This window comes from Lepisosteus oculatus, chromosome 2 (genome assembly GCF_040954835.1).
Source record: "Lepisosteus oculatus isolate fLepOcu1 chromosome 2, fLepOcu1.hap2, whole genome shotgun sequence".
NCBI classification, from domain to species: Eukaryota; Metazoa; Chordata; class Actinopteri; order Semionotiformes; family Lepisosteidae; genus Lepisosteus; species Lepisosteus oculatus.
In genome coordinates this window covers 30,741,182-30,768,262 of record NC_090697.1, presented here as the reverse complement: position 1 = coordinate 30,768,262, position 27,081 = coordinate 30,741,182, and the positions used below count along the sequence as shown (strand labels likewise).

Genomic DNA, 27,081 nt, shown 5'->3' with positions numbered 1-27,081 from the left:
GCTAGGAAATGGATGGAAGGATATATTGGAGATTCTTGGAACTGTTTTTTATGATGCCCAGAGGCCCTAACTGTGACACTTTGAACTAAGATGAGATGAACTTGCAAAATAAATCAGACTCACAACATAAATAGAAAAAGTGGAAAGAAACATTCTGTGTGCATTAGGAATACCTTTCTAGACATTATAAAACTTTGCATTTCTGAAATCTTGCAAGTCGATCACTTTGTTAAAGGGTGCTTGGTGTCTTCACAGTGGCTGGTTGTTAATGTTTGATTTCTATGACACCATCAGCCTGGTGTAGATCTTGATCATCAGGTGTTGGATGTGGCTGAGTTCAGAGCCAGCCTCTCCTTCTTCAAGATGACATTTGCACAGCTCTTTGGGGCTGTGTGGGCTGCCGGTAGGGTGTACCAGTCCTCTGTGTGTGCTGACAGGGGGGCAGGTGGTTCATATCCTGTGTTCCCCGGCATACTGTTGCTCAGTTCCCTAGTTCTCCGTTTGCTGGACTCTATGCACATCTGTGTATTTGATGTTTCGGGCCAAAATGCGCACTCCCTCCCTGTTGAGATGTACATTGTAACACTAGTGGCCCGTCTTTGCAAGTGGCTCATCAAGTGCACAATGTAGAGGCTAGCGCAGCTGTGGCTGATCCTGCTATTGGCATCCTGGAAGATTTTCAGTCAGATAGTTTGACAGGATAGATAAGGACAGGATAGATAAGACTTATGTCGTATGACAGGAACAGGGTGCAGAAGGGGATCCTGGCCTCTCTCTGATGAGTGTGCAGGTCATTGCTGGCCATAAGGGTCAGGGAACGTTTGGGGTTGTTGAGGGTCGGTGTCGTCCGCTTGGTTATGGTGCACTAAGTGTAAGGAGAGCAGATCTTGAGCATGTAATGTTTCTAGCAATAGATCGGCTTTCTCAGGTATTTTTAATTCGAGTCAGTGAGGATGACAAAATCAGCTGGTGCTCTGAACTACTATATCTGCTGTAGTCTGCAGCTAAACAGTGCTCAGCAAAAATAAGAGCTTTGTCAAAATAAATTAAACCATTACAGGATAAACAATGGTTTAAGTGATCATTATGTACAGGCAAAGCAAATGCCTTTGCTGATTAAAGCCAAAGTGAGTTATTTACATAAGGTGTGAATGAAATCAGACCAACATATTTTGGTCTACAGTATGTCAATCCATCCATTTTCAGTAACAGTTTTACAGCTTCAGTACTGCTGGTCAGGAAAGACTTTGACGATGCCAACTCACACATCTTCTGATACCACTCGGAAAGTGTCCTTGTTGCCCCTTCCTGAGTTCCGCTGCTTCCCAGCATGCTCTCTGCAGCTCCCTGGGTCAAGCACCATACGATGAATTCTCTCCAGCAGTTCTTCGCTTCTGCTCTGTCAATGCTATTGCTCCTCTGCTTTCACGACTCCTGCTTGTAGAGCGCTCTGCTACCTAGGCTGTGGCTTAGAGACCTTTGGACGCAGAATGTGAGGATGCCTGAACTCATCGGCTCCTGAAAGCCGCTCCTACTCCTTGATATCCTCCACCTGCAGACAGCATTGTGCTAGGAAAGAAAGCTGAAATGTAAACAGGAAAACCCAAAGGTGTTCCTCTGTCAGTTCACAGCAATTAATCCCTTGTGTTCACACCATTGTTTGCTATTTGTCCTCTCAACAAAGAGATGATGAATAAAAATGACGCCGACCATTTCAATTCATTGTGTGTGCATCCGAATCTGACACTTTATTTTGTTCTCTTCGGTCCACCTCTATTGTCACATGAATTTGCTCACAGGTTAATTCTTGCTGGCAGGAATTATCATTAACAGCAAGGTAATAATAGCGGAGTAATGTAGTAATGAAGCAGAGTAATGTAAGATCATTCTAAATGACACGCAACTAACATCTCCGTTGCGTTTAAATCTGTAGGCTCTCATGTTTCAGTCGTTTCATTCCTGTTCTGAACACACACTTGCTGATGAAATGTTTATATCTTTAAAGACAGCTTGTGTGGCAGGGTGGAGCAGTGATTAATTAGAATTGCTGCCTTGCTGTTCACCCTGTCTCCATGTGGGTTTCACCCCACAGAGACATACTGGTAGGTTAATTGGCGTATTAGAAAATAGAAAACTGGTCATGGTGTGAGTGTATGTGTGTCCGTCAGCCCTGTGATGGACTGGCGTCCTGTCCAGGGTGTACCCTGCCTTGCGCCCTGTGCTTGCCAGGACAGGCTCCAGCTCACTGACACTGAATTGGATGAAGGAGTTAGAAAATGGATGGATGGATGGATAAAAATAGCTTGTGCCTTTCTCGATCATCAACAGTGCACTGTTTCGTCACCTAATCTGTCACTTTTAAATTTGTAATTTTAGAAATTAAATCCATAACATCTAAAGAAAACAGATGAGAAACGACACCTTAATTTTAAAAAGCGAAAACAAATTATCTTGAGTAGTGTAGAAGTGAGTTTCCTAGAGCGTTGGCAAACCGCACTAAGTTTTGTTTTAACATATTTGAGCATAATTATATTTCTCATTCGGGACAGAGATTTAAGGCTACTTGAATCGCTTCATTTTCCCAGTATATTAGCTGCAGACCCTGGTTCGATGCTCTATTCTTACTTTGATCTGGACACAATACGTTCCCTTCTATATGACACTTTTTCAAGGTCCGTAAAATATGAGCTACCAGCCACTAGGGACCTACACAGCCCTTGCAGTGTCCACGGACAGCAGTGTAAGTGTGAGTGTGAGTGTAGCGATCGGTGTGGATCCTTGGACCACGGCAGCCGTCTCCGGAGTCAGCTACTGTTACCCGCATGCGCAGTGCTCCTCGTCTGCTCCGGTATCCAGGCGCTTGGCACGGGAGCAGCTGTAGTGCATTTGCAAATCCTCCATGTAGGATCTCAATATAGATTTTTTTCTTTTTTTTTTTGCCAAACGCATGGCTTATATATACAAGGAAATAAAATAATATATTTTTTGACGGTTTTGCAATAAGAAAAGGTTTTAATTATTTTGTTCCCTGACCTTGAATGTCATTAGGAGGATCTTAATTCATTAATAAGGTAAGAAATGCAAGCTTTATCACAGCGGACAGGATTTCACCTTTGCCGTGAAAACGAGTATGGGTTGCATTGTTATTTAAATGCTGAAGTTGGAGATAGGTGTGTTAATATGATGATTCGATTGTTTTTTTTTGCATGGTATAAATTGCATGGGAAAATTTCTTCTGTAAAGAATCAATAAACTATATGTGCTATTTGCCTCCGATAACAGCCACAACCATAGTGCATGTTAGACTAATTTACTCTGAATGGAGAGTTGATGGACGATTATTTGCCTTGTTATTTCGTCATGGCGTTATACATCGCAGCCTCACTGTATGCACCGTTAAATTATTTTTAATGGCTGGTGTTATGTAACGTTGATGAAAATAGATTCCCGAAAATATCTAACGTTAATAATACAGGTTCCATGTAACAATCGCTGTCGAAATGTTAGTCAAATCTCATTTATAACAGCGGTACGTTTCGTGTACAGTGCGGTATTGCTTGTACTGTAGCTGCGTATGTATCACGAAGGGTCCATTTCATTAACTCTGTAAACGCAAAAAGTACCTTTTCACTGGTTCTTAATGTGTGCCCAGTGGGGTGACGAAATTAGATCACTATTACCAATATACAGTACCTTTCATCATTCTAAAGAATGACTTAACAAAAGCCTGGCTAGCGTTTGTAATTGTATTTACTCGCAATTGGAATTAAGCCTCTTGACCAGAGTCGAGAAAAACCTGCTGACACATTCAGACTTGCTTTAATGCCTCTCAAATGCAACGCTACTGTATTTCGCCCGCGTGAACGATTGTTTTTAAAACTAATAGAAATCATTCTTGTGTATGATAATGAAAAAAAAAAATCTGACACATGTTTTACAAAGAATAGTGCAGTCCATTAAATTGGTATGCACAATAAGCAAGTGAGTATGTAACCGCCTTTGTTAGGGTTGACACAAAATGAAACGCCAGAATCCTAAATAACTGTAGTACTGCAGTCTTATATTAAGTCTTGTATACATTTATATTTTAACTATATTTCAAGTGAGAATATGGGAGTTAAATGAATTTGAATGAAAGCAAATACATATATCTACAGACATTTAAAAGGAAGTATGGGTCTTACATGCAAGACTTACTGCAAGTGTTAGGGTTTAGCTTGTTTTTTATAGTATTACATTAATAAAACAAATGATGTTGCAAAAGACGGACAGACCAACGTTATGTATTGTAATGCATTGAGAAGCATTGTAGGCTATTTTCACAACATACAACTAGAGTAGCTAGTATCAAAAAGAAAATGTGAAACTGGGTAATTCGTTCCTGACTAGTTTTCTTCTAGGCCCAAAGCGTTTGCCTGTAAAAGCACTTTACAGGCTCAAACCCTAGCATTTGACAGTAGACTTTGTAAAGGACCATATAAAGAGTAACTATAAAAATGTTTTCTATATTGCTCTAGAGGTGTCTGCTAAATAAATGATACAAAAAGACATTGATAGATATTAGCTGTGTCCTGCAGTCACCCCTATATACATTCATTTTCATGAACTGAAAGGTCAGTACGGTTAAATGTTACAGTAAGCAATGAGTCCTGCCTGGCGGAGGCCCCTGGTCACATTGTGGCACAGTATGTGCTGTACAAGTGGGAAACGGCTCATTCAGATATGGGCTGTGACTCCAGCAGATCATAGCTGTGCACTCCAGCCATTCCAGGGACTGTGTGTTACTGCCCAGGTACCTCCAAGGGTCTGTGGGCAGAAGTTGTAAGGGTAATCATTAGGCTGTTCACACTAGTGACCCCTGTCATTGGTCTGGCATACCCTGTCTTGTCAGTAAAAGGGGCATCTCCCCTGCATCTGGTTTATTAGTTTCTGTTGTGTGCAGTCAGAGTTTATGATGTGATAGCAAGTGTTGTCTTTCTTTCCTGGACTGGTGTCTGCTGATCAAAGGAGATGCTAATGAGCACCATATACTGGGATATTAAAAGGAAGAATAACTTCAAAATAAGATGCTTAACTGTTATGTAGACTCTTAAATAAATATTGAGCTATCTAATTCTGAATTAATCTAACCTAGGATAAAGGACAGATTACCATTCACTGTTTAGAAGCATACTGTATGTTGGACCATCATTTTGTAAAAAATTATTGATCTAAGTATTTCGCTTTTGTATTTTAAAACATTTTGTCAAATTTTCTACATTTGTTCATAGGTGGGTATTGTAGGCATATTCTGATAATGCATTGCTGTATTTAACACTATAATCAATAAAATACCACCACATTTACAGTGGACTAGTTTGTATATATTTCTGTGTGAATATTATATTAAATGTTTGATTTCTGCCTTTTAGGTTGTAGTTGGACTATCGTCTGAAAGAATGGAGATGGTAACGCATTTCATAAATGACACCATAGAATTCTACAAATGGGGCTTGACCATAGCAGGTAATTGTTTGGTTTTTTTTCTTTTGTCTTACTGATGAGGCAGTGTATCTGGGCTCACTTGGTGAGTCTGTTTCGGTAACGGTAAAGGCCAGATGGTAACTGCAGTCTGGCCTTTAGCAAAGCACTGTTTCCGGAGGGCTTGATTGGCTCAGGCCTGGGAGTTTGCCTGAAAGACAGGGAGCGAATCCCAATGGGAAAAGAGCTACATGCTTATCTTATTGTAGCACACTCGCCGCTGCCGCCTCAGGTCAGCCCCCCACCTTTGGGGACTCGAACCCAGGCCTCCGGGGTCAGTCAACAGGGCTGAGCTAAAGGGAGATCTCCCCCCAGCCCGGCGGCTGAGGTCCCTGCTATTCACAGGGAAGGGCGGTGACGTCACTACGCTGGCAAGCCGGCTCGCACAACCTGTAATGTCGGCGGTATGTGTTACTTTATCTTATCTTACATGCACCCCAGGGGTACCAAGGCCTGGATAATTGAGATGGGGAAAAGTGTAAAAAGGATTGTTCAGTGTGCCTGTTATAGTTACTCAGCCCTCATAGGACTTCCAGTAGCATTGAAGTCTCACTCTCAGGAGGCTGGGCCTGGCCTTTTGGCAAAGAGGATTTCATCACGTTAGGAGAAGGTACTGTGTGTTTAGCGGCGGAGAGAAAGGAATCCGTTTTTTGCAGGGGACAAACAGCACGTCACGTGCACTTTATAGAAGAATACATGTGGTGATGTCATAAATACCTGTTATGTGCAGCATTTGATACACGTGATATCATTGGTATCATTTTTTACCTCTGATACATAAGTTAATTCAATTTTTTACTATGTTTATAATATTGAAAATAATCACAAAGGTTATTCAGAATAATTATTTTCTTTAACTGGAGTAAGTCTTTGTCTGATGGTTAAATTGTAATAGATAAGGAGGAAATTATCAGTTTACCTGGAAAGATTAAAGTATTGTGCAGTATGGAAATATTGCCGTTACTAAGAAATGGGTAGACCTGAAAACATGTTTCAGGCATACAGTTCATCTGCTCTGCACCCTCTGTTCACGCCTGTCGAGCTCGGCTTTGTTCCGTTTCCTGGCATTGAGGATCAGTCTCACTGGGAGGACATACTGTACAGAAAGCTTGCTATCGTTTTAAAAAGTTTCAACCCCTTATTTTCATATAATTTATATATAAATATTTTCCCCTTGTTTGTTCAATGTTATTATGAATCTGAAATTCTAATTACCAAATAAATGTAATTCTGGATAAATGAACAAGTAATAGGTTTATTCCATGCTGAAAAAAAGAAGAGAGAAAACACAACGTTTCGGCTCCACGGCCGAAACGTTGTGTTTTCTCTCTTCTTTTTTTCAGCATGGAATAAACCTATTACTTGTTCCTTTGCAGCCTACGCATGCTGACCCAGCTACCCACCTGAACTATTCTGGATAAATGCTACACTTCAGTTACTACACTATTTATATAATAGTGCTATACTGTATACTGTATGCTTATGGCCTAAATTTGCCAAAAGAGTTCAAGTACAATTGCGGTTCTTTCTGCCATTACTTCAGTAGTTGTTTAGGAATATTAACAGGGTAGTGTTTAGTTACGCAGTCTTTAACATTCAGTATATTAATTATGTGGTTATATACAGTATGTACAGTTTATTTTTCTAGCTTTATTATTCATTTCTTATTGTATTTGCAAATGTTTAGTACAATGATGCCAAGTCTGTGTTTTTTAATTATTTTACAGCTTTAGGCCTACTGTATATTTTAGCAGTAAATGATCAATCTGACACTTTATGAATAGCACACTACACAGCAGACTGCTGTATCGCCATATGTTGTACTAAGCATAATCATGATTTTGCATTGTTTTGAAAATGCAGATTTGCATGTGTTTGATTCAGAATAGTAAGTTGAAGGTCCTAATTAGCTGAGCATCCTCTACATTGATGTTTCTACCCTGTAACAGCACTTACAATAAATCATATTTGAAATACTATAGTGCCTTGCAAACTTATTCACCTTTTTCCAATGAGCTCACCTTTTGATTCATTACATTTGTATAAGCCCACATTTTTAAACTGGATATGTTTTTATCAAAACCTTTTGAATGTTTGGAAAATCAGGAAGAAAAATGAAACTAAAAGACATTGATTGCAAAAGTATTTGCCCACTGACAAATTTGTGGAAGCACCTGTTACACCAGGTAGAGATATGAGTCTTTTTAATTAAGTCGCTGCCAACTTCGCACACTACGATGGGCCAGTGTTTGCCCATTCTTCTTTGCAAGCTTGCTCACTCTCTGTCAGCTTGGTTGGGGATCATTGGTGAACCACAATATTCTGATTTTGTAGCAGATTCCTGCTGAAAGCAGACAGACGTGCAGTGTTGCCAGTACTGACCCATCCATTTTCCTCTCCGTCTTGACCAGTTTTCCATTCCCTGCTGATGAGGACCAGCTCCAGAACACAACACTTTTACTACAATGGTGCTGGCTTCTGGGTGGCACAGTATACAACATAAGAGGTTACATACACTATAACACCATTTGGTTCATGTGGCCTGTTTGGTAGTGAGTAGATAATTCATCCAAGAATCTCTTTGTCACATCTTGAAGGATGCCAGGGTATGAGCTTCAACTATATGGCTGAGAAGCTAGTTTCAGACCCCCACCACACTACCTTATAGTTCAATACCCTTCACACTTCTTAACGATGAGCTTCATTCAGCTGAAAGGGATATTCAATGTCTTCACAATTTTTGTACACATACTTCTCCTGATTTCTGTCTTTCTCAAACTTTAACCCTGAGCTGTTATGAATCCTTTTTGGTCTTCAGATGGAGACTTTGCATGAACGTCTCTGACTGAGAGACCTTACAGAGACAGGTGTATTTATTCTGAAATTAACCAATATATTTGTACACAGGAGCAGTTCAACAAATTGTGACATGTCAGCGCAATTTTCTGCACTCAAAGTAATTTCTGTGCTCTAACAAAGGGTGTGAATATTAATATTAATAGAAACAATATTTTGTTTGTTTGTTTTTCTTTGCATTGTTTATGTTTCACCTTTCCCCCATTAAAGTGATCAGTTTGAGCATTAAAGTTTTGATTAAAATATTCATTTTAAAAAATGGGTGCATACCCTTTGGAACTGAACAGAATAGGACATTAATAATTAATAATAATTGCTTTCACTTATATAGCGCTTTTCTGGACACTCCACTCAAAGCGCTTTACAGGTAATGGGGACTCCCCTCCATCATGTGCAGCCCCACCTGGATGATGTGACGGCAGCCATATTGCGCCAGAACGCTCACCACACACCAGCTCTCAGTGGGGAGGAGAGCAGAGTAATGTAGCCAGTTCATAGAGGGGGATTATTAGGAAGCCATGATTGGTAAGGGCCAATGGGAATTTTGGCCAGGACGCCGGGGCTACACACATTATTAGGACATTTGTAAAACAAGTGCAAGGCTGTGTATATGAGGATGGAGAGGGATTTCAGGGTCTCATAAAGGTAGTTTTAAGTTTTGAGAAGGTGCTGGCAGATGGTCCGAGACACTACAGTCCTTTTGGTGGCCAGGAGGTAGGAGAGTGAGGGAAAGGTATCACCAGATATACAGCTGGAGGAGCTGTCGGCAGAGAGAACAGGAGGAAAACAGGAGGGTGCAAAGCGGCAGATAGGGTAAATTCAGGATTTCTCACCTTACTTACTGAGACCAGTATTGAGTGAAGAGTCCAGATACAAGAGCAATATGCCCCAGATGAAGTACTAAGCGACCAGCTGGACTTTGAATGAGCTGGAGGAGGCAGGCTACTGCTGCACATAGACCAGTAAGGTGAAACATGTAGTCAAGGCTATATCGACAGCAGAGAGCAGAATCATGTCATTTATTCAAAGAAAAAGGTCAAGATCCTCTCTATATTATCAATATTTCTATCTTGTAGGTTTTATAATCTGAATGTAAGTGGTTATAAATAAAAGGAGGCCATATAACCTTTCTATAATAGCTTGTTTAGTTGCTCATAGCTAATTAATCAGTCATTGCTTGAATTAGTCAGGTTATCTCCTTCAACAGCATGGGTGGGTAGCTTGTTATAGACTTCCATTACAAAGAAGTGTTTCCAATTCTCAGTTTAAAATGAATCCAATTCCACTCAGTCTGCTCTCTTCAAAACTAAAAATATTTGCTACTGTATATTAGGAACAAGTAAAGGTTAATTCCTTTGCTGCTGATACAGTCCCCCACTCAAGAACCTTCAATTAATTCAGCCCTGGAATGGTAAGAAAGTAAGAAGGTTTGTAAGCAAATTTTCTTTACTGTGGGTACTTCACTTAAGATCAGTGTTCCCCATTTTATGCTTCTAATTAGAGCCAAGATATTGGCAGAAGTATTTTAGTAAAGGTCATAGATACTGTAAGTCAGAACACTGTATTCCTCTTTTTTAGTTGTGATTCCAGTTTTTGTAGCTATTGCATTACAATATGTTGGGTTTCTGTATTATTTTGTCTTTCATTGATTTAAACAATTTTTGGACAGGCTTACTGAAAGGTGATTATCACAACCTGTTATAGTTAACAAATCTGTCAGTTTTTTTTTAATCAGTTGTCTTATTTAAAAGAATCGTTTAAGGTTTTTAGCACTCCAGACTTTAACAAACTATTATTTGTTAAATTCACTGTGTTTAAAAGGGTAGTTCTTGTTTCCAGTAGGTGTGAAAGATTTCATTCTTACTGCCCTATGGCTTAGGATCTCTGTATATGAAGTTGCCTTTTGAACAGTTAACCCCTTCAGGAGTATTATTACACATCTTTTTCAAGGAATTCCTGTCTTTAGAGGAATAGCTTTTCTTTCCTTGCAGGGCTGTGACAGACTTAATTCATTGGTCTGTCTTTAAGCTTTGCACCTTGAACCAGGAGTCTGTATGCAAATGTGCCGTTTCTTCCTCCAGTGTCATCCTGCTAGATGAGATTGGTGGTAACCTGTCTCCTTTTCATGTCTGCTTTGTGCTTCATGGGTTGCATTGTGGCCTGTTCTCAGTGACGTCTGCCTCAGCCCCGGTAGAACTCCCACGTTTAACATCTTCCTCGCTCACATTCTCCCTTATGGCTTCTAATTGCTGGTTGGTGGCACTTCGTGATGTGGCTGGTGCGTCTCTTGCCCTGGGTTCCAGGCAGCACTTCTGCTTTTACCTTCTGCTACCGTCACACGGCAGATTTGCTTTTAAACACACTTTTCTAGGTCAATAGAAGAATGTTCCTGAACTTCTGCTTTTAATAATTAGTGCTCTTAATTTACACTATCCCGTCTTCTACTCAGTTTGTTCTGTGTTGGGTTGCTTGTATTATTTGACAGTTCTCATTACACTTCCCCTGAAGTGTCAGAGTCGTGCCACACAGTAGACTTTCCATTTTTAATCTGTATGCGTCCAAAGACTGAAGCCCATATTTAGCTTTCTCAAAATCTTCACACCATTGCGCCAAGTTCTTTGGGTATCATTTAGACTCAGCTGGCCCCAAGGCTGTGTTGCTGATTGCCATTATTTATAGGGCCATTTTTAAATTACTTCAGCTTGTCACATAAGCAAGACTGAGCATTGTAATAGAATGCTATCATCAATCTGTATACTGTTCGACATTTTAATCTAAGAAAATGACTGGTGTGTTTGTGGAGCAGTGGTTCTTAACTGTATGTTAATTTCTGTTCTTTGTATTACTGTATATCTCTTTCGCATATGCTAGTCCTTGATTTGTTTTTCTTAATGTGACTTGTTTTTGGAGACGACTCAGAAAAACTTTAGGCTTTCAGAATCAGTAAGGTTTTCATCCATACTAGACCCTTTTTTCAACAGGCTGTCATCTCATAATGGTGGATAGAGACAGACAAATGGTGCTTCTGATTTCGGTGCAGACTGGACAGTACTTATTCTCTGATGAACCAGTGAGCTCTCCATTGCATAAATTAAAACCTCTCAAAAATTGGACCCCACAGGCTTTCTTGTGAGCCTCTGTTTTTGTTTGTTTATTTTATGTTTGAGTTTTTTTCATTTTATTTTGCCTTATTCTATTTAAAAATATCATATGTTTGGATACTGGTGTATTGTGATGACACAGAAGTATTCTACATAAATTGCTTTTTAAAGTACGTAAGGTCATTTTATTCATCATGGTGTTTTTGCCCCGTGGTTGTTTTTTTGCAAGCTTTCTGAACAACCTTGGTTTCTCATCTGAAGTTGTACGAGGGAACTAGAAGTGTATTCAAGGTGATCCTTATGTGTCAGATACTCAAATATAGAGGTGTGCATTGCATAGTGTTAAGGCATAGGTAAATATGACATGAATCTGTGTGAATTTATTATTGTGAGTAAATAACGTCATCGGTTGTACATGTTTTATTGGATTTGGAATTGTCCCAGAAAGTGAAAAACTGAAAAGGGATCGAAAAATGTAGAGCGTTTCACTGTTGAAATCTCTGAATTGCAAGAAACTTCCATTGCTGTTCCCAATGGGATAGTATTGCAGAGTGACTCCCCTTTGGGTACCCTAGTGGAACTTGGCCTTTGCCCGATGCGATGAAGGGATGGGATACGTTTATGTATCATATTCCATCATAGCTGCAGTGTACGGGCTTCCGTAAGCAGGATGTTGACAGTAGGGTTGGAATGCGTCTCAGATGCCTCCACTCTGTGCACTGTGCCAGCATGGCCATGTGACTACCATGGTACACCACTAGAAGTCCTTGCCATCAGGCATGGCTCCAGCTCAGTGCATTCAGGATATGATGACATTACCTTGGTTATGTCAGAATAGGCCAGGATGCTACTTCCAGATATTCACACAAGGGATGATATGATACTGTATGTTAACCTAAGTCTCACATTGTACTGATCTGTAAACTCTGTGAAATTGGCCGTTGAATACTTATGTGCATTTTGTGTGAAATATGTTAATACAGGTTCATCTCTCACAGAAGCACAAAGTCTGCTAGATGTACTGTGTAAGACAGGAGAGGACGTCTATGAATGGCTTTCAAATACTGAACAATATCCATGATTTAGTATTCAGATATGGAACTTTTCATTCGATGCGGTTTCAAAGCTAGAAAAGACTTTCTTTTGGCAAGACTGTAGCCTTGGGGTCATCTTTTGCAAACACAAAATGTGGATTTCTACAAAGCATAAGGCGAATGTCCCCTTTAAGCAGTCCACTTTTGCTTTGCGTGTTACTATGTGTTAATCAAATGTTCTTAAAAAGGTGTAAATTGGTTTTGCTGGGAGTCATTTTTCCATGTGTTGGGAATCAAATGAATAGAGTAAAAATGACTTAAACACTTTTATTGCAATGTTAAAAACTGCACACACTAATTCCACACGTTTATGGTGGAAAGATTAGTGAGATGAGAGATTGGGATGGAAATTGGTGAAGTACTGTTGAATGTATCAGTTTTAAAGTGACTGATTTGGCAGGGGGGTGGTGGTTATGTACAATACATGGGACTAGTGTTCTACCATTGTTTTTTGCATGAAAGTCAATGGACGCGATTACCAGCACGCTTTCTGAAAAGTTTGTATTTTGCCTTTCTTTTGTATTGTATTTACAGACAAGCGGGTGGAGAAGTGGCCGTTGATGCAGTCTCCTCTTCCCACGTTGACAATTAGCACTCTTTATCTTCTATTCATATGGCTTGGCCCAAAGTGGGTGCAGAACAGAGAGCCCTTTCAGTTGAGATCCATACTCATCGTCTATAATTTTGGCATGGTAATACTGAATTTCTTCATCTGCAAAGAGGTAAGCATAGTCTAGTTGTCTTTGGAATGATGGTGGAATTACATGGAATTACAAAACCAGTAAGGGTCATAGGCTTGTCATGCCTTTCTCTTTTTAACATTTCAATATTGGTGTACAATGTCCGCTGTAAGAAATGTTAAAATAAATTATACTTTGAAACGTGATCAAGAAGTCAAGAGTGAATCTGATATTATCATTTATTTTAAAGGTATATATAGGTGGTTATAATTGTAATAATTTCCTATTTTTACAAATACAAAAATTAAGATATTACATCTGATGTATATGAATTTTGAAGTTTATTGTGGTATAGCTCTAGTCTCACTCTTAAGACATTTTCTGTCCTGAACAGGACCTAATGCTGTTTTCAGTCCTTTGCGTTAAAACCTTTGTTAAAATATGAAGCGCACATGGTTTGATTTTAGTTTTAACAAATACCCAAGCATGTGTTTATTACATTATCTGGCTTTACGCAGATGAAAGAAAAATGTTTAAAGTACTAGTTCATATTTTTCTCTGATGTGTGGTAAGATACATAGGTGAGTCGCAACCTGTACATAAGTAAGCTTTGGTATAGCCAGCATTCTTTACTGCTATATTAAGAAGCTGATTGTAGCAGTGCTACACTGCTCCATCTATATGAGGTTAATTTCTAACTGAAAAACAATATCGCAATGTTTGTTAATATTTTACAGTATATCCACGTATTACAATGTTTTTTGTTAAACACTTGTTTTCTTTAATTTAAAATAATGTAAAAACTGAGATATATATTTTATACTTAAGGTCTTTGTAACTCAATTATTCTCACCAAAATAATTCTGGATATCTTTGATGTTGACTTATTCTTTGGACAGAACAGGATAGATAGGGAAATTGTCAATGTCAGAGCTGCACAGGAGCAAACTGAGTTTAACATACTTATGCTATATTTATTCCATTACAGTATTTTAATGCTAGAAGTCTCGATAATTATCTTGCATTTTTCAGCTCTTTCTTGCTGCAAGAGCTGCGGGTTACAGTTACATTTGTCAACCGGTCAACTATTCTGACGATCCCAACGAAGTGAGGGTAAGCATTATCACAAGTGCTTCTGATCTAATTAACAGCATGGTTATTCCAGTTAAGAGATAAATGAGATGATCTTCCAAACAGTATATTGAAACTTAAACCTTGCCATGTATCTGATGCGATCCCGTAATTAGAAAGTAGGCTCCTATTCCGTTTTGGCTGATATTTAGAGCAGACATACTGAGAGCTGTAGATCCTTGACGTTGCACTTGTAAGTTTGCAATACTTTGGTAGTAAATTATAATTGCATAATGTAAAGTATTTCTCTTGGCACTCTGGTTATGAGTTTGAACCATCGGGCCTTTGAAAGCATTCTGTTTTGGGTTTGACTTGGCATTGCCTTTGATTAATCCAAGCCAGGTCTGTGCTTAAAGTACTTTTCTGATAGTGGGATATTGTATCTTGAGGATCAGATACAATCATTGTACATACTGTATACTGTATGCCTGTGCTTCGTTAAATACCTCACAAAACCCATGTTCATAATTGTTTAAATATTTATTTTGGCCTTTAAATACTAAGCAGGTTTATATTATCCTCTTAATGTAACTTTTTCAATTTGATACATTTGGTCATTTTTAAAAAATGACAGTATTTCTTACAATCGATTGCATCTCTTGGCAAAAAGTTTTGGAAGTATTGTACACTTTGTGAATTATATTATCCTCTTAATGTAACTTTTTCAATTTGATACATTTGATCGTTTTTAAAAAATGACAGTATTTTTTACAATTGATTGCATCTCTTGGCAAAAAGTTTTGGAAGTATTGTACACTTTGTGAATTATCTATATACAGATATTTACTTTAAACTCGTTTCAATGTTCTTTGTTTCTCCTTAAGAAGTGTTTTTTGATATTTCTATCCTAATTAATGTTGTAAATTTAAATTTGTGTAAGTAATGTCCGTGAATGTGATGGTTAGGGAGCGACAGGGACTCCTGGCACCTATGACCCAGTTTTCTGTCATTGTCCTGAGAGAGGAGTCAGTGAACATAATGTATTACAAAGCACTAATTAATGGGGATTTAGCCTAATGAGAATGGACAAGGCATAACAACTCAAATAAAAAAACATGTAACTGGAATTGTTTGCTTGTCTTCATACATGCCGATATGTACAGTACACGTGGTTGAAACTGGAGTGGAGGTGAAACCGATTCCAAGACGTGGAGTTGTGAATGACACAATAGAATGTTTCTACACTTCTTAGTCTTTCCAAGCTTCTTACTGTAAAGCTTCTAATTTCCACTTGGCTTATATGATTGCTCCTGACCTCCTTATCCAGAGGCTAGAACTGCAGCTTTCATCCATATGGCTCATTCGTAGTCCTAACCTCATTCTGGAAAGGTAGAGGTACTGGAGAAAAACACTAGTGAGAGGCCGTAATTCATCACTTTAATTTGTGATTTATTTCGTGTTTAAATCTCTGGCTCTACAAGAAAATGATGTGTTTGGTAAAGTGCTAATGTATTTTAGATGCAGACATAACTTTTGGGTCTTTATACTATGGATCCATCTATTCAGAGCTTATAGGGAATGCAGATGGAATTGCATCTGAAAAAAATGCATCAACAACCTTCTTCCACTCACTCTAGGTCATCTTGTGTATTCCCAGCCTAATGGTTTAACATAATCTTCTTATTGAACATATGCTAAATATTGATAATAATAATATAATATTATCCTTATATCATCATTATTAAGGATGTACAGTAGTTCACCTTTTCATGTAAAGTGCCATCAAAAGGCGGAAAAGTTGCTATTGACATCTCTGATGCCAATTTCAATTGAGTGTTAATTAGACAACACTTATTTAAAGTGCTTCTCGTAACTTTACGCTCATGTGTGCACTTGCAAATATGAGAAAGAATAATGGCACAAGGCATCACGTCGTCATGGGAGGCTCATTAAAAGGTAGATCAAGCAGAGCCGCTCACTGAGATTAGGGATGAGCCCACAGTTTCTAATTTAGTGATTGCTCATCTGCTGTCTACAGGAGCAGCTCTTCAGTTGAATGGTTAAGGTTGGGGTACAAACTTTTACCCAGCTTGGTTATTATTTTAACCCATGAATGGTTAAACACAGTAGGTTTCAAGGAGAAGTAGAAGTGGAAAGAACATGAACTTCCAGTTCCTCTGGTTGTTTTTGTCAGACTGACGTCCAGTTTGTCTTGTGGGAATATGGACTTATGTCAACTGCTGTACGTGGGCAGGAAAGGATATTTAAGTACAGGTCAATCATTGGCATATTTTGCGTGTACTTGGTTATCCCCTACATGGTTCTTGTAACTTATGAACACCTACAATCAGTAACAATCAGTAACGATTGTAATTTCTTGCATTTGAATACAGTAAAAGTTTGGGGTTCACAAGAGTATCTGTGAATGCCAAATATGCCAATACAGATTTTAAACATTATGGGGAATATAGGTTATGGTTCTGTAGCTTGTGAAAAAACAATTCTGTAGTATTGTTTTCAGCATAGTGTTTGTAATTATTGATAGTATTTTAAATGTGCTGCTTAAACGTAAAGCATTATATTCAAATTACTCACATTATTGCGTGAGCAAACAAATTAGACCACTTTTATTGTAGTTCACCCTGTATTCGTTTTTTTCATTCTTATTAGAACACATTTTCTTTACTTTTTATTACGTTTATAAATGCACCAACACCGTACTGTAATAGTTCCTTGAAGCACAGTAATAACAGACAAGAAAGTAAATTAATTATTGTCGCTCCTTTTCCACTCAAAAAACATGCTTTGCTGCTCCTTGGTTTGTCTCACTTTTTCTTATTTGTTGTCCTCTAATGTGAGAGCCAATAACTGCTACTGTTATAAAGGGGCTACAGAGCTTTTTTAATTGAACATTTCTTTTATATTGCAGCACAACAGTGAGTGTCATGAACAGTACTGTAGGGCATAACTTTGTCACCGACATACAGAACACTCACAGGCAGATCCACACTTTGGACACAAGATGTGCACATGGGTACTCGCACTCCTCTTGCTGCAGAAAAAGTGGTCACTAAAAGTTTCGCATGAATAGGTGAAATCACAAATGTTGATCTTGCAAATTTTGAGGTTTTGCTGTAGTTCTTTTCATTAAATTGCTTTACATAAAGTTGGGGACAGTTTTTCCTGCTGGTTTTCGAGTCTGCAAAAGTGGGGAAAATGCCTAATGTACTGAGTAGTACTAGTAATGTACTAACAACACCCCTCAAAAGTGGGATTCCTTTCATTTTTACAGCACTTTCCATCAGAAAGGATGCCAAAGGGCTTCACACAAAGGAGGAGATACACTTTGTCCTCCACTGAACTGCAGTGTCCACCTTGGAAACACACAACCACCATTATGCATCAGCAGCCCCACTACACAATTCAAGTGGATAATACATTCCTTTACCAGCTGGAAAAGTTAAGAAGGAGTCATCGTACAAGTCCAGAGTGGATGTTAGGCAAGACACCGGGTATAACATCTTGGTTTTGACATCTAATCCAAACGACCATACCGCCTGTAAACCAGTGTCCCAAGTCACCTTAGAGGGAATTGGTCTGGAAATTGTGGTACAGAAAAAGAGTGACAATTACTGGTCCACCAACGCCGCTTCCCACAGCAATCTGGTTTTCCTTGGAGCTCCTCCATCCCTGCTCAACCTTGCTTAGCTTCTAAGCTGGGACAAGAACAGAGTGGAAGCTGGTAACACTGCTGCTCAATTTAGCCTGTAATTAATGAGGCCATATGTCCCATGTATGTGATAATGTGCCACATATCCAACTGCTTATATGACAGTAATTATATCTAATATTGTATGATGGTTGTGCACAGTTGGAGCAGGCTGCAACCAGCAGACACAGTGTGCTGATGTACTAATAAAAGCTAAATATTGAATGAAATAGCATCAATAACGAGGTGCTGGAAAAGCCATCTTAAATGTCTTTTATGTTGACATGGAGAAATATTCAAGTGATAATATATTAGAAGAAAAATCCAAATGTTAGGCAGTGGATTTAAGATTTCAATGCATCCATAACCAGGAAGACAGACAGGTGTTTTCAGCTTTTTTGAGAATCTGTTAAGAACTTGTGAACCCTGCAATATAAAAGGAAAGATAATGTCAGGATTTTATGTCGCACGAAATATGCACTTTTCTGAATACATTTTGACCTTTTTTTTTGTTTCCTTTTTGTTCTGCTATCTTGCTTCTTTGTTTAGCATTTGTAACTGGGAATGGTTTGATTTCAGGTACAGCCACAACTGAACAGTCCACATTGCCATTTTAAATGAACTGTAATACTTCTTTAGCCATTTAGCTCCTGACCCCTAGCACACAATGTGCAGATGAATGTCAACATACCCCGGTGATGATGTTTTGTCTCCTGTCTGACAGATAGCTGCCGCCTTGTGGTGGTACTACGTCTCTAAAGGAGTGGAGTATTTAGACACTGTGTTTTTCATCCTGCGCAAGAAATTTAACCAGGTCAGCTTTCTGCACGTCTACCACCACTGCACAATGTTCACCCTCTGGTGGATTGGCATCAAGTGGGTGGCTGGAGGGCAATGTAAGTACGGAGCAGAGAGGCCATGGGCCACGCAGATGGCTGGGCTGTGAAGGGGATTCTCTGGGGATAAGGGTCGGGTTTGGTTAATAGGTTTAACCACGTTAGATGGGGTTAATCCTTCAAACAATATCGGCACAATAAGGCAGTGCCCAAAGCAATGTGAACCTGATCTCATTTAATGAAAAAAGAGTGTGGAAAAAAGTGTAGAAAAAGCAAGACATGAAACATGGCTAGGAAAGATAATTTGCTGTCCCAAAATCCTATTAAATCTAATTTTATTTGTTGGAAAACTGCATTTACAGCATTGAACCTTACCTTTCTCCTGTTTTTACTACTTTCATGAAAATCATTTATCTTAACTACCTGTACTACTGTCTTAGGACCAACTTGAGCAACTGCAGAAACCATTTTTCACTTTTTGCATTTTAGAAGTATATTTTGGTGATATAATTAAATACATTTGTTGACATTCTGTATGGTGTGATGTGTTGTGATTCTTTACGCATTTTTATATCTGTAATGAGGTCTTCAGAAATTTTGTACGTATAGAAATATATAGATATTGAAATATGTGTGTGTGTATATATATATACCATTTTTTTTCTTACAGCTTTTTTCGGAGCTCACATGAATGCGTTCATTCACGTTATAATGTATCTGTACTATGGACTCGCAGCTTGTGGTCCAAAGATCCAGAAATATCTATGGTGGAAGAAATACTTGACAATTATACAGATGGTAGGTGCAGCCATATTTTTTATCCTGCTTCATACATACACATTTATACATGTCTATACCGTGTATTATGCACAGTAGTCCTATCCTTCTGTCCATTTTCTAACCTCTGTCTCCAATAACGGCTTGCGGGGGAGCTGGAGCTCTGGCAAGGCACTTCCACAAGGCAGGGTTCATCCTGGACAGGACCCCAGCACATCATAATTAGAAATTGCTTACACTTATATAGCGCTTTTCTGGACACTCCTCTCAAAGCATTTTACAGGTAATGAGGACTCCCCTCCACCACCAGCCCCACCTGGATGATGTGACGGCAGCCATAGTGCGCCAGTACACTCCCCACACACCAGCTCTCAGTGGGGAGGAGAGCAGAGTGATGAAGCCAGTTCAGAGATGGGGAGTATTAGGAGGCCATGATTGGTAAAGGCCAGAGGGAAATTTGACCTGTATGCTGAGATAACACCCCTACTCTTTTCGAGAAACGCCCTGGGTTTTCTAATGACCACAGAGAGTCAGGACCTCGGTTTTACACACTCACAACCACACCAGGGCCAGTTTTCCCAGAAATTAGTTAACCTGCGAGCATGTCTTTGGACTGTGGGAAGAAACCAGAGCACCAGGAGGAAAGGAAGCCCTTGTGAACACGGGGAGAACATACAAACTCTTAGCAGGTAGCGCCCTGGGAACTGAACACGGGGCCTCAGCAATCCAAGACGGCAATAGTACCCACTGTGTCACCATACCGCCTTTACAGCAGCCCCATTCTCCTAATTTAATTTCAATTATATTGAAATTCAGTGTACTGTAAGATGGACTGCAGTTTACAATTACCACACAATATATGTATGCTAAAATGAAAATCAGCATTCCTCTTATAGTGTGCCACTATATTATTTTGTGGTATCTGCATACTTCTGGCCAAATCTAAATCCCAGCTCTTATGACAACATGATTAGCTTCCCCTTTGTCAATGCTTTTTTCATGTACTGCAGAAAAACTGGCAGTGAGATTTTGTGTTTCTGAATTTCAGAGTTCTTAACAAGGTAAATCCGGATCTAAAAATATAAACTACCCCTCCTTGATCGTACCAGTACTATCACCAGTGTTGTCAGTATCCTCTAGATAACCGCAAAGGAAATTCTGAACATCCTCCAGAAGGCGGTAAAAGCCGAAACGTTTTTTTCATTCACCTGGATGTAGAAACTAGCTGATGATTCTATTTACATTTTGTGCTGTCAATAACATATCGTACTGTATGTGTAATCTTCTTTTTCCAGTGTGAGAAAGCCTTGTCTCTTCTGTAAGCTGTTTGGCCCGTCTTTCACGTTCCGTTGATAATAGTTTTCCCCCTATTGGTCCCATTAAAATTCTTATTTTGGATGATCAGGGAATCGGATTCTATACCCCGAGCTGCAACAGGCCGGCTAATACTTCTCTCCGTTTCCCGTTTCAGATTCAGTTCCACGTCACCATCGGTCACACAGCCCTGTCCCTCTACATCGACTGCCCTTTCCCCAAGTGGATGCACTGGGCTCTGATTGCGTACGCCGTCACCTTCATTGTCCTGTTTGCCAACTTCTATTACCAGACGTACAGGCATCCGAAGAAGGACTTCTCCTCTAAAGGCGGCAAAGCGGCCGTCAATGGTGCAGCCCCGGCGGCCGTCAATGGGCTCAGCAAGCAAGAGAGCAAGGCGCTGGTGGAAAATGGCAGGAAGAAGAAGAAAGGAAAAGCAAAGCGGGAATGAAATGAGTAAGCCGGCCTTACCAAAGCGGGTGGCTTGAGAAACGAAACCAAGAAAAATCCCAGATTTATAGGCAGGAAGGGAAAAGGTCTAGCCAGACCACAGGCTGGGCAGATTTGTGTTCATTTTCAAGTTGGTCAGGTTGGTCAAGAGGGGATACTAATAGGGTATCTTGTTCTGATATTTGGGATTCATATTATGGCATCATAGAATAACAGTTTTAGTGACAAAAGGTATACTTTTATTTAAAGGGATATTTTGTTTTTTTTATTCTGGATTAATGTTTTTAAACAATTCAGGGAATCATGTAAACAAGACTGGCATGCAGTTAGATTTTATCCACAAAAACAGCTTTAAATTGAACAATGTCTAGTAGAAACCACATGGCTGAAGCATTCATTTTCTTGCATCTGTAATGTGTGATATTCCATTTTACATTATACAACAATTGTATCTTGGGTTTTTTTTTTGTCATTGCTTTAAATCCTTCCCAGTGGTTACCCAATTGTTCTGTAATTTTTCCAGTTTTGAAGACCATCCTTTCTGCATAAATGGGACTACACTTCACCTGTGAGCGATAGTCATGTCTTTATGCTCAAAAATCATTCCAGCCTCATGTTATAGTTTAGCACATGAACTGCAATCCTCAGCGTTAAGGTTGGATTGTAGCTGTATTTAGCTGTGAGTAAAACATCTCTCAGAGGGCAGCAGGAATTGCTGATTGTTGGGTTTCTTTTTTGTACTTCCTGCTGTGAGCATTTCTTTCAGCACTCAATAACAGCAGTGGTCACTGTTGTTTTTAACGTTCCAGTGTGTCTCACAAGGCACCAGATCACAGCTCGCAACAGTTACTTCCTTACATATATATTTTCATTAGACCCTGAGATTTTGGTCATTTTTCAATGATGCAGCACAATGGGTAAAACACTTAGAGAAGGGGGTCTAATTTAATAAGAGGTCATAAAATTGTGCTGCAGATTTTTCTGCATACTAAAGAAGAATGAATGAATATCTGGGCTATCCTTTGCCACATACTAGCTTAAGAAGTCTTTGTGCTGTGTTGTATTGCATTATATCATATCACACTGTGTATATTAAAAGTGTTTTTTTTTCCTATTTCTACGTTTCCTTAATGCGAGATGGGATTGGTGGGCATGTGAGTACAGTTGGTGCATCGAAAGCATTTAGACATTTACAGTAGGACGTACAGTGAAAATGACGATGTAGAGGTGAAGCACATTGCCCAGTTTAAGATGAAACCTTTGCCAAAATATATACGGTTTCATGAGAGCAGGAAAAAAAAAAGCAATTTGAAACAGTGGTCCGTTTTGCGTAAAATAATTCTGTTGCAAATCTGACTGCCTCCAGAAGTAAATAATGCTCATACTATTCATATCTGTAACAAGTCCCTGCTTCATTGCATGCCTTGCCATGTATTTGTTTTGCTGTAAAGGGCTCCATTACAAAAGGGGTAATGATTTTAAAACCGGGTCTTGGGTTAAGTTAAAGTAAATCTCATCAACCCCTTTTCATGTTGTATCTCAGTATCTCTAGTGTAGATGCTGCAAGTTGCTTCGAACAGGAGCTGACCTGTTTGTAATAGGATCCAATTCATTATCATTATAGACCATTGTTTTGGCATTTTTGTATGAAAGCCTAAGCTGTTGCAGGAGATACCCGTTTCTTCAGCTAATGAGTATTCTTGTAGAGGCAATGTGATCCGTTTTAATGGTGTAATGCCCAACAGCCATGTACTGTTGCATCTTTGCTGTATAAAGTGGGGCTAAAACAACTCATCCACAGCAAGAGAGACAGTAAACATTTTGAGTAACAAATGTAGCCAGTGAGGTTATATGTACTGTATATGGGGTTTTTTTTTTTAGTCTGTGGTACTCTGCTCCCTTTACGTGGTGATGAAGGGCACCAATGCTCATGAAATATTCCATTCATGTGTTTTCAATGGGCAATCTAATCCCTATGTGATATGTGTTCTTAGTATTAGGGGATAAGCATGCTCAATTGTTTGGTTTCCTTTTAATTAAGAGCGTGTAAAACGGGATTACTCCACCTGCATTTATTTGTTTCTCTTTTCTGAATAGACGCTTTACTGTCAGCACATCAGAACAGTTAATCCGTAATAAAAGGATGAGTTGGTTGTACCTCAGTTCATTCCATTTCTTTTTGTGGAAATCAAAAGTAGAGAGGGGCAAGGAAGCCCACCTGCAGCAAAAGGAACTGCTCAATTGTTTTAACAATAAGCATCATACTGACCAACTTATATTTATTTCCTGAATAGAAAACCTAACTGTGCTTCGTTTACACCAACCTACAATTCATGGTGCTAAGTGAAGGGCTAACTTTCTTCTAGTGCACGCCACAATTGAAGTATTTGCTTCATTTCAATTTATTTTCCCCCCACTGGTTTCAGGGTCATTAGTATGTTAGAAAATTCCTAATGTTAATACATTACTGTTATAGAACACCTCAAAAGTATCATAATGATTCTCCCATAAGGGTAGCACTTTTCATCATTAAGGATCCCAAAAAGTTTTACACACAGGAGGAGATACAGTACACTTCATCCTCCACTCCAGCAAAGCACCCTCTTGGGTCACATGTAGCAGACATGATGCACCAGCATTCCCACTAAATGGCTAATCACGGGAAGTAAGACGTTTCTTAATTAATTAAGTGATTGTATCAAAGGAATCCATAGTGTAGTCTTGACTATCTTGGAGTGGAATTTAAGAAGAAGAAACATAAGAATAAGAATATTCATAGAGCGCTTTTCTGGACACTCCACTCAAAGCGCTTTACAGGTAATGGGGACTCCCCTCCACCACCACCAATGTGCAGCCCCACCTGGATGATGCGACGGCAGCCATAGTGCGCCAGTACACTCCCCACACACCAGCTCTCAGTGGGGAGGAGAACAGAGTGATGAAGCCAGTTCAGAGATGGGGATTATTAGTTTATTAGCTATTATCGAGCTTCAGTGGGCTGCCAGTTGTGAGTAGCAGGGTGATGTAACTGCTGGCATAATTTAGACAGGACAGGTGTTAACATCCCTAGTTTTCTCAGTGGTACCTGGGGATCTTTCAGTGACTGGTTTAACTTCCCATCTGAAGAGAGGAAACTTCTACAGTGTATTTTTTCTGGTCTCTGTAGTAGTAATTGTTTGGGAAATTCAGACATAGAGGGAAAAGTGCAACCTACTGGTACTGACTTACTTGAACTACCTGATTCTCTTTTGAAGTTCCCATTCCAGTTCTGGCAAGGCACAAACTTGCTCAGCTTCTGAGATCTGAGAAGATCAAGCTACAAGGTTGTCGTGCTCTTGTGAATGCACATCAAAGTAGAGAAACATTTTCTTATTGAAAATATGAAGCTTAAAATTATAGAGAAAAATTTAATGTTTATTTTTTTAAAATGCCTCAGTTGACTTTTTGTGAATTCGTTGCAATAATATTGCACTGCATAGCCACACCCTATTGGACAGTTTCATGTTTTGTGTCTGTAAATGTTCATGTTGAGCGACACAAAAACTTACTTTTGAGGGAAAAAAATCAATTTATGAAATTCCAATTCTTGGTTGAAATGGTTTGTTTTCAATGTACTCAAAAACCACCCGAGTAGGATCCATAGGTATTGGCCACTAATCCTATTTCAAGATAATTACAGCCTAATTAACAATACAGTAAAAATCGATCTTTAAAATAGTTTAAAGTTCTGATGCTTATACTGTATATTTTTGAAGATGGAAGAATTTATATTCCCACTTATCTATTACAAAGCAATGATGCTTGTGGTCCAATTTAAATGATGATCCCTTTTCATTTTTTATAACCATCATACTTTCAAAATTGTTGGGAAGATGTCCCCAGAAATTTCAAGCAGCTGCACAGGTTACTCATATCATAAAAGAAAATGCATGCCCTTTGATTAGATTCTGAATTCCTACTGCGAACGAAGACGAGTCATTTGAGTTCATATTTGCAAAATTACAGGCGAATGTGTATAAAATATTTAGGAGCTTCATAACAATGTGAAGCCACCCCACTGACATATTAAAGAATAGCGGTCTTCAGCAGTGACCCCTCCTGTCCAAAGCAGTTTGTCCTGTGATTACTGAGCACTGTGAAGTGCAGTAGAAGCGCTGTGCTATTGCCTCTTCAGGCAGTGTTGAGTTTTTTTTCAGGCAGCTGGTTGGTGTATAAAAACCGAAGGAACTTGGAAATGAGCCTGCAAGCATCTTCTGACCCAAAGGGATAAATGGCAGATAATAGATTCATTAGAAGAATGTGTTGTGGTCTCGTTAATCCACAAACACTGTATTATCTAGAGGAACCAATGCATGGTCTGTTACAGCTGTGAATTTCGTTGAAGTTGGACTGGATTGCTGTTTGAAACATTCTTTGTTTTTATAATTAGAAAGGGTGTACTGTGTATATAGTTTTTAAACGAACTGTATAACGGCAGTAGAATGAGTGTTGAATGTTACGACTAAATTGATTGTATCGGGAAGTAGTTTGTGGTGCAGAAATACACTGAAGGCCAACCAGGTAAGTAAGGACATTGAGATCATCTGGTTGTTGACATTTATAGGTTAAAAATATGACTCTGAAGTTTCATGATGGACTCCAGTGCATCAGCTTCAGAAACAATCCCAGTTGTAAAATGACTGAATGACTCTTGCAGAATTGTTGTAAAATTACCATTGGATCAGAATTTAAATGCAGGAATGAGTGATGTCCTTTGAAAAAAATTGAAATAGAGTGCTGTTTTGCCTTTTTTTCTACCGGCTATTCATTGTCATTTCCAAAATAATTATAATGCATGCAGTCATTTCTGGACATTCCACAGTGAATGTCGTGTTAATACAGCACAGTATTTTGCATGCATGTTTAGGGCATTTTTGTCTGAAGAGGTTTTTAATAATAATGCTCTAAGGAAATGGAAGTAACATATTTGTTATTATGCTGACAAAAAGTCGTAAACCCTATCTATTCTAGTGAGGACGAATATGTGTCTGACGAGTGTCACTTCACAATTTTTTAATGTCAAGCCACAGCAGATAAGTTACCTCAAATAAATGTTAAGTAAAACTGCTGAATGGTACATTGGCTCTTAAATAACTACAACTGTGTGTCTGTGAAACATGTACATACAGGGCTGTGTCTCACTGAACAAACATGCTCATCAGTTAATGGACAGCTAGAAATATCTTAAGGTCTATTAGCTTACAGAATATATCAGTCAGCAACATTGTTTTTATTTCAACTGCTTTTCAGTCTAATGCTATTTTGTAGCCTCCGTAAATTGTATGTACATACTTTGCCTATATTTGATTTCAGATTTTTAAAAGGTATTTCCAGCTGGTAAAATGACTTCTAAATCTGTATGTCAATATGGAATTCGGAATGATAGGTGTTTCAAGTGTTTTTTATTTTCTGTCAATATGTTGTATTTGCTATGCAGGTTCGATATTTGTACATTTTTGACAAAATGTGAGGTTCATATCGCTGTCAATGCTGATGATCGATGGGGAATTATTGACCGGCTATTTAAGAACTTTTGATTCCTTATCCTGTTGCATTCAGCTCCTTGCTGCAAATACAATTTAAATAAACAAAGCCATTTCTGTGGTGTGATTCCTTTATTTTTCTATTATTTGT

The 27,081-nt window shown here is 38.9% G+C and overlaps 1 protein-coding gene across 2 annotated transcripts; it reads left to right on the top strand.

Moving 5' to 3' along the window:
* Positions 1–2,828: 2,828 nt before the first annotated feature.
* On the top strand, positions 2,829–27,057 carry elovl4a (ELOVL fatty acid elongase 4a). 2 transcript variants are annotated; one of them, XM_006626264.3, is made up of 7 exons: positions 2,829–3,071; positions 5,412–5,505; positions 13,106–13,293; positions 14,284–14,364; positions 18,756–18,927; positions 19,538–19,665; positions 21,116–27,057. In XM_006626264.3, exons 2-7 carry the CDS (start codon positions 5,439–5,441, stop codon positions 21,407–21,409), a joined length of 930 nt encoding a protein of 309 aa, XP_006626327.2. In that variant the 5' UTR covers positions 2,829–3,071; positions 5,412–5,438; the 3' UTR covers positions 21,410–27,057. The 2 variants fall into 2 exon arrangements, with proteins under 2 accessions (XP_006626327.2, XP_069034694.1); XM_069178593.1 differs by lacking the exon at positions 2,829–3,071 and adding an exon at positions 3,093–3,170.
* The last annotated feature ends 24 nt before the right edge of the window (positions 27,058–27,081 follow it).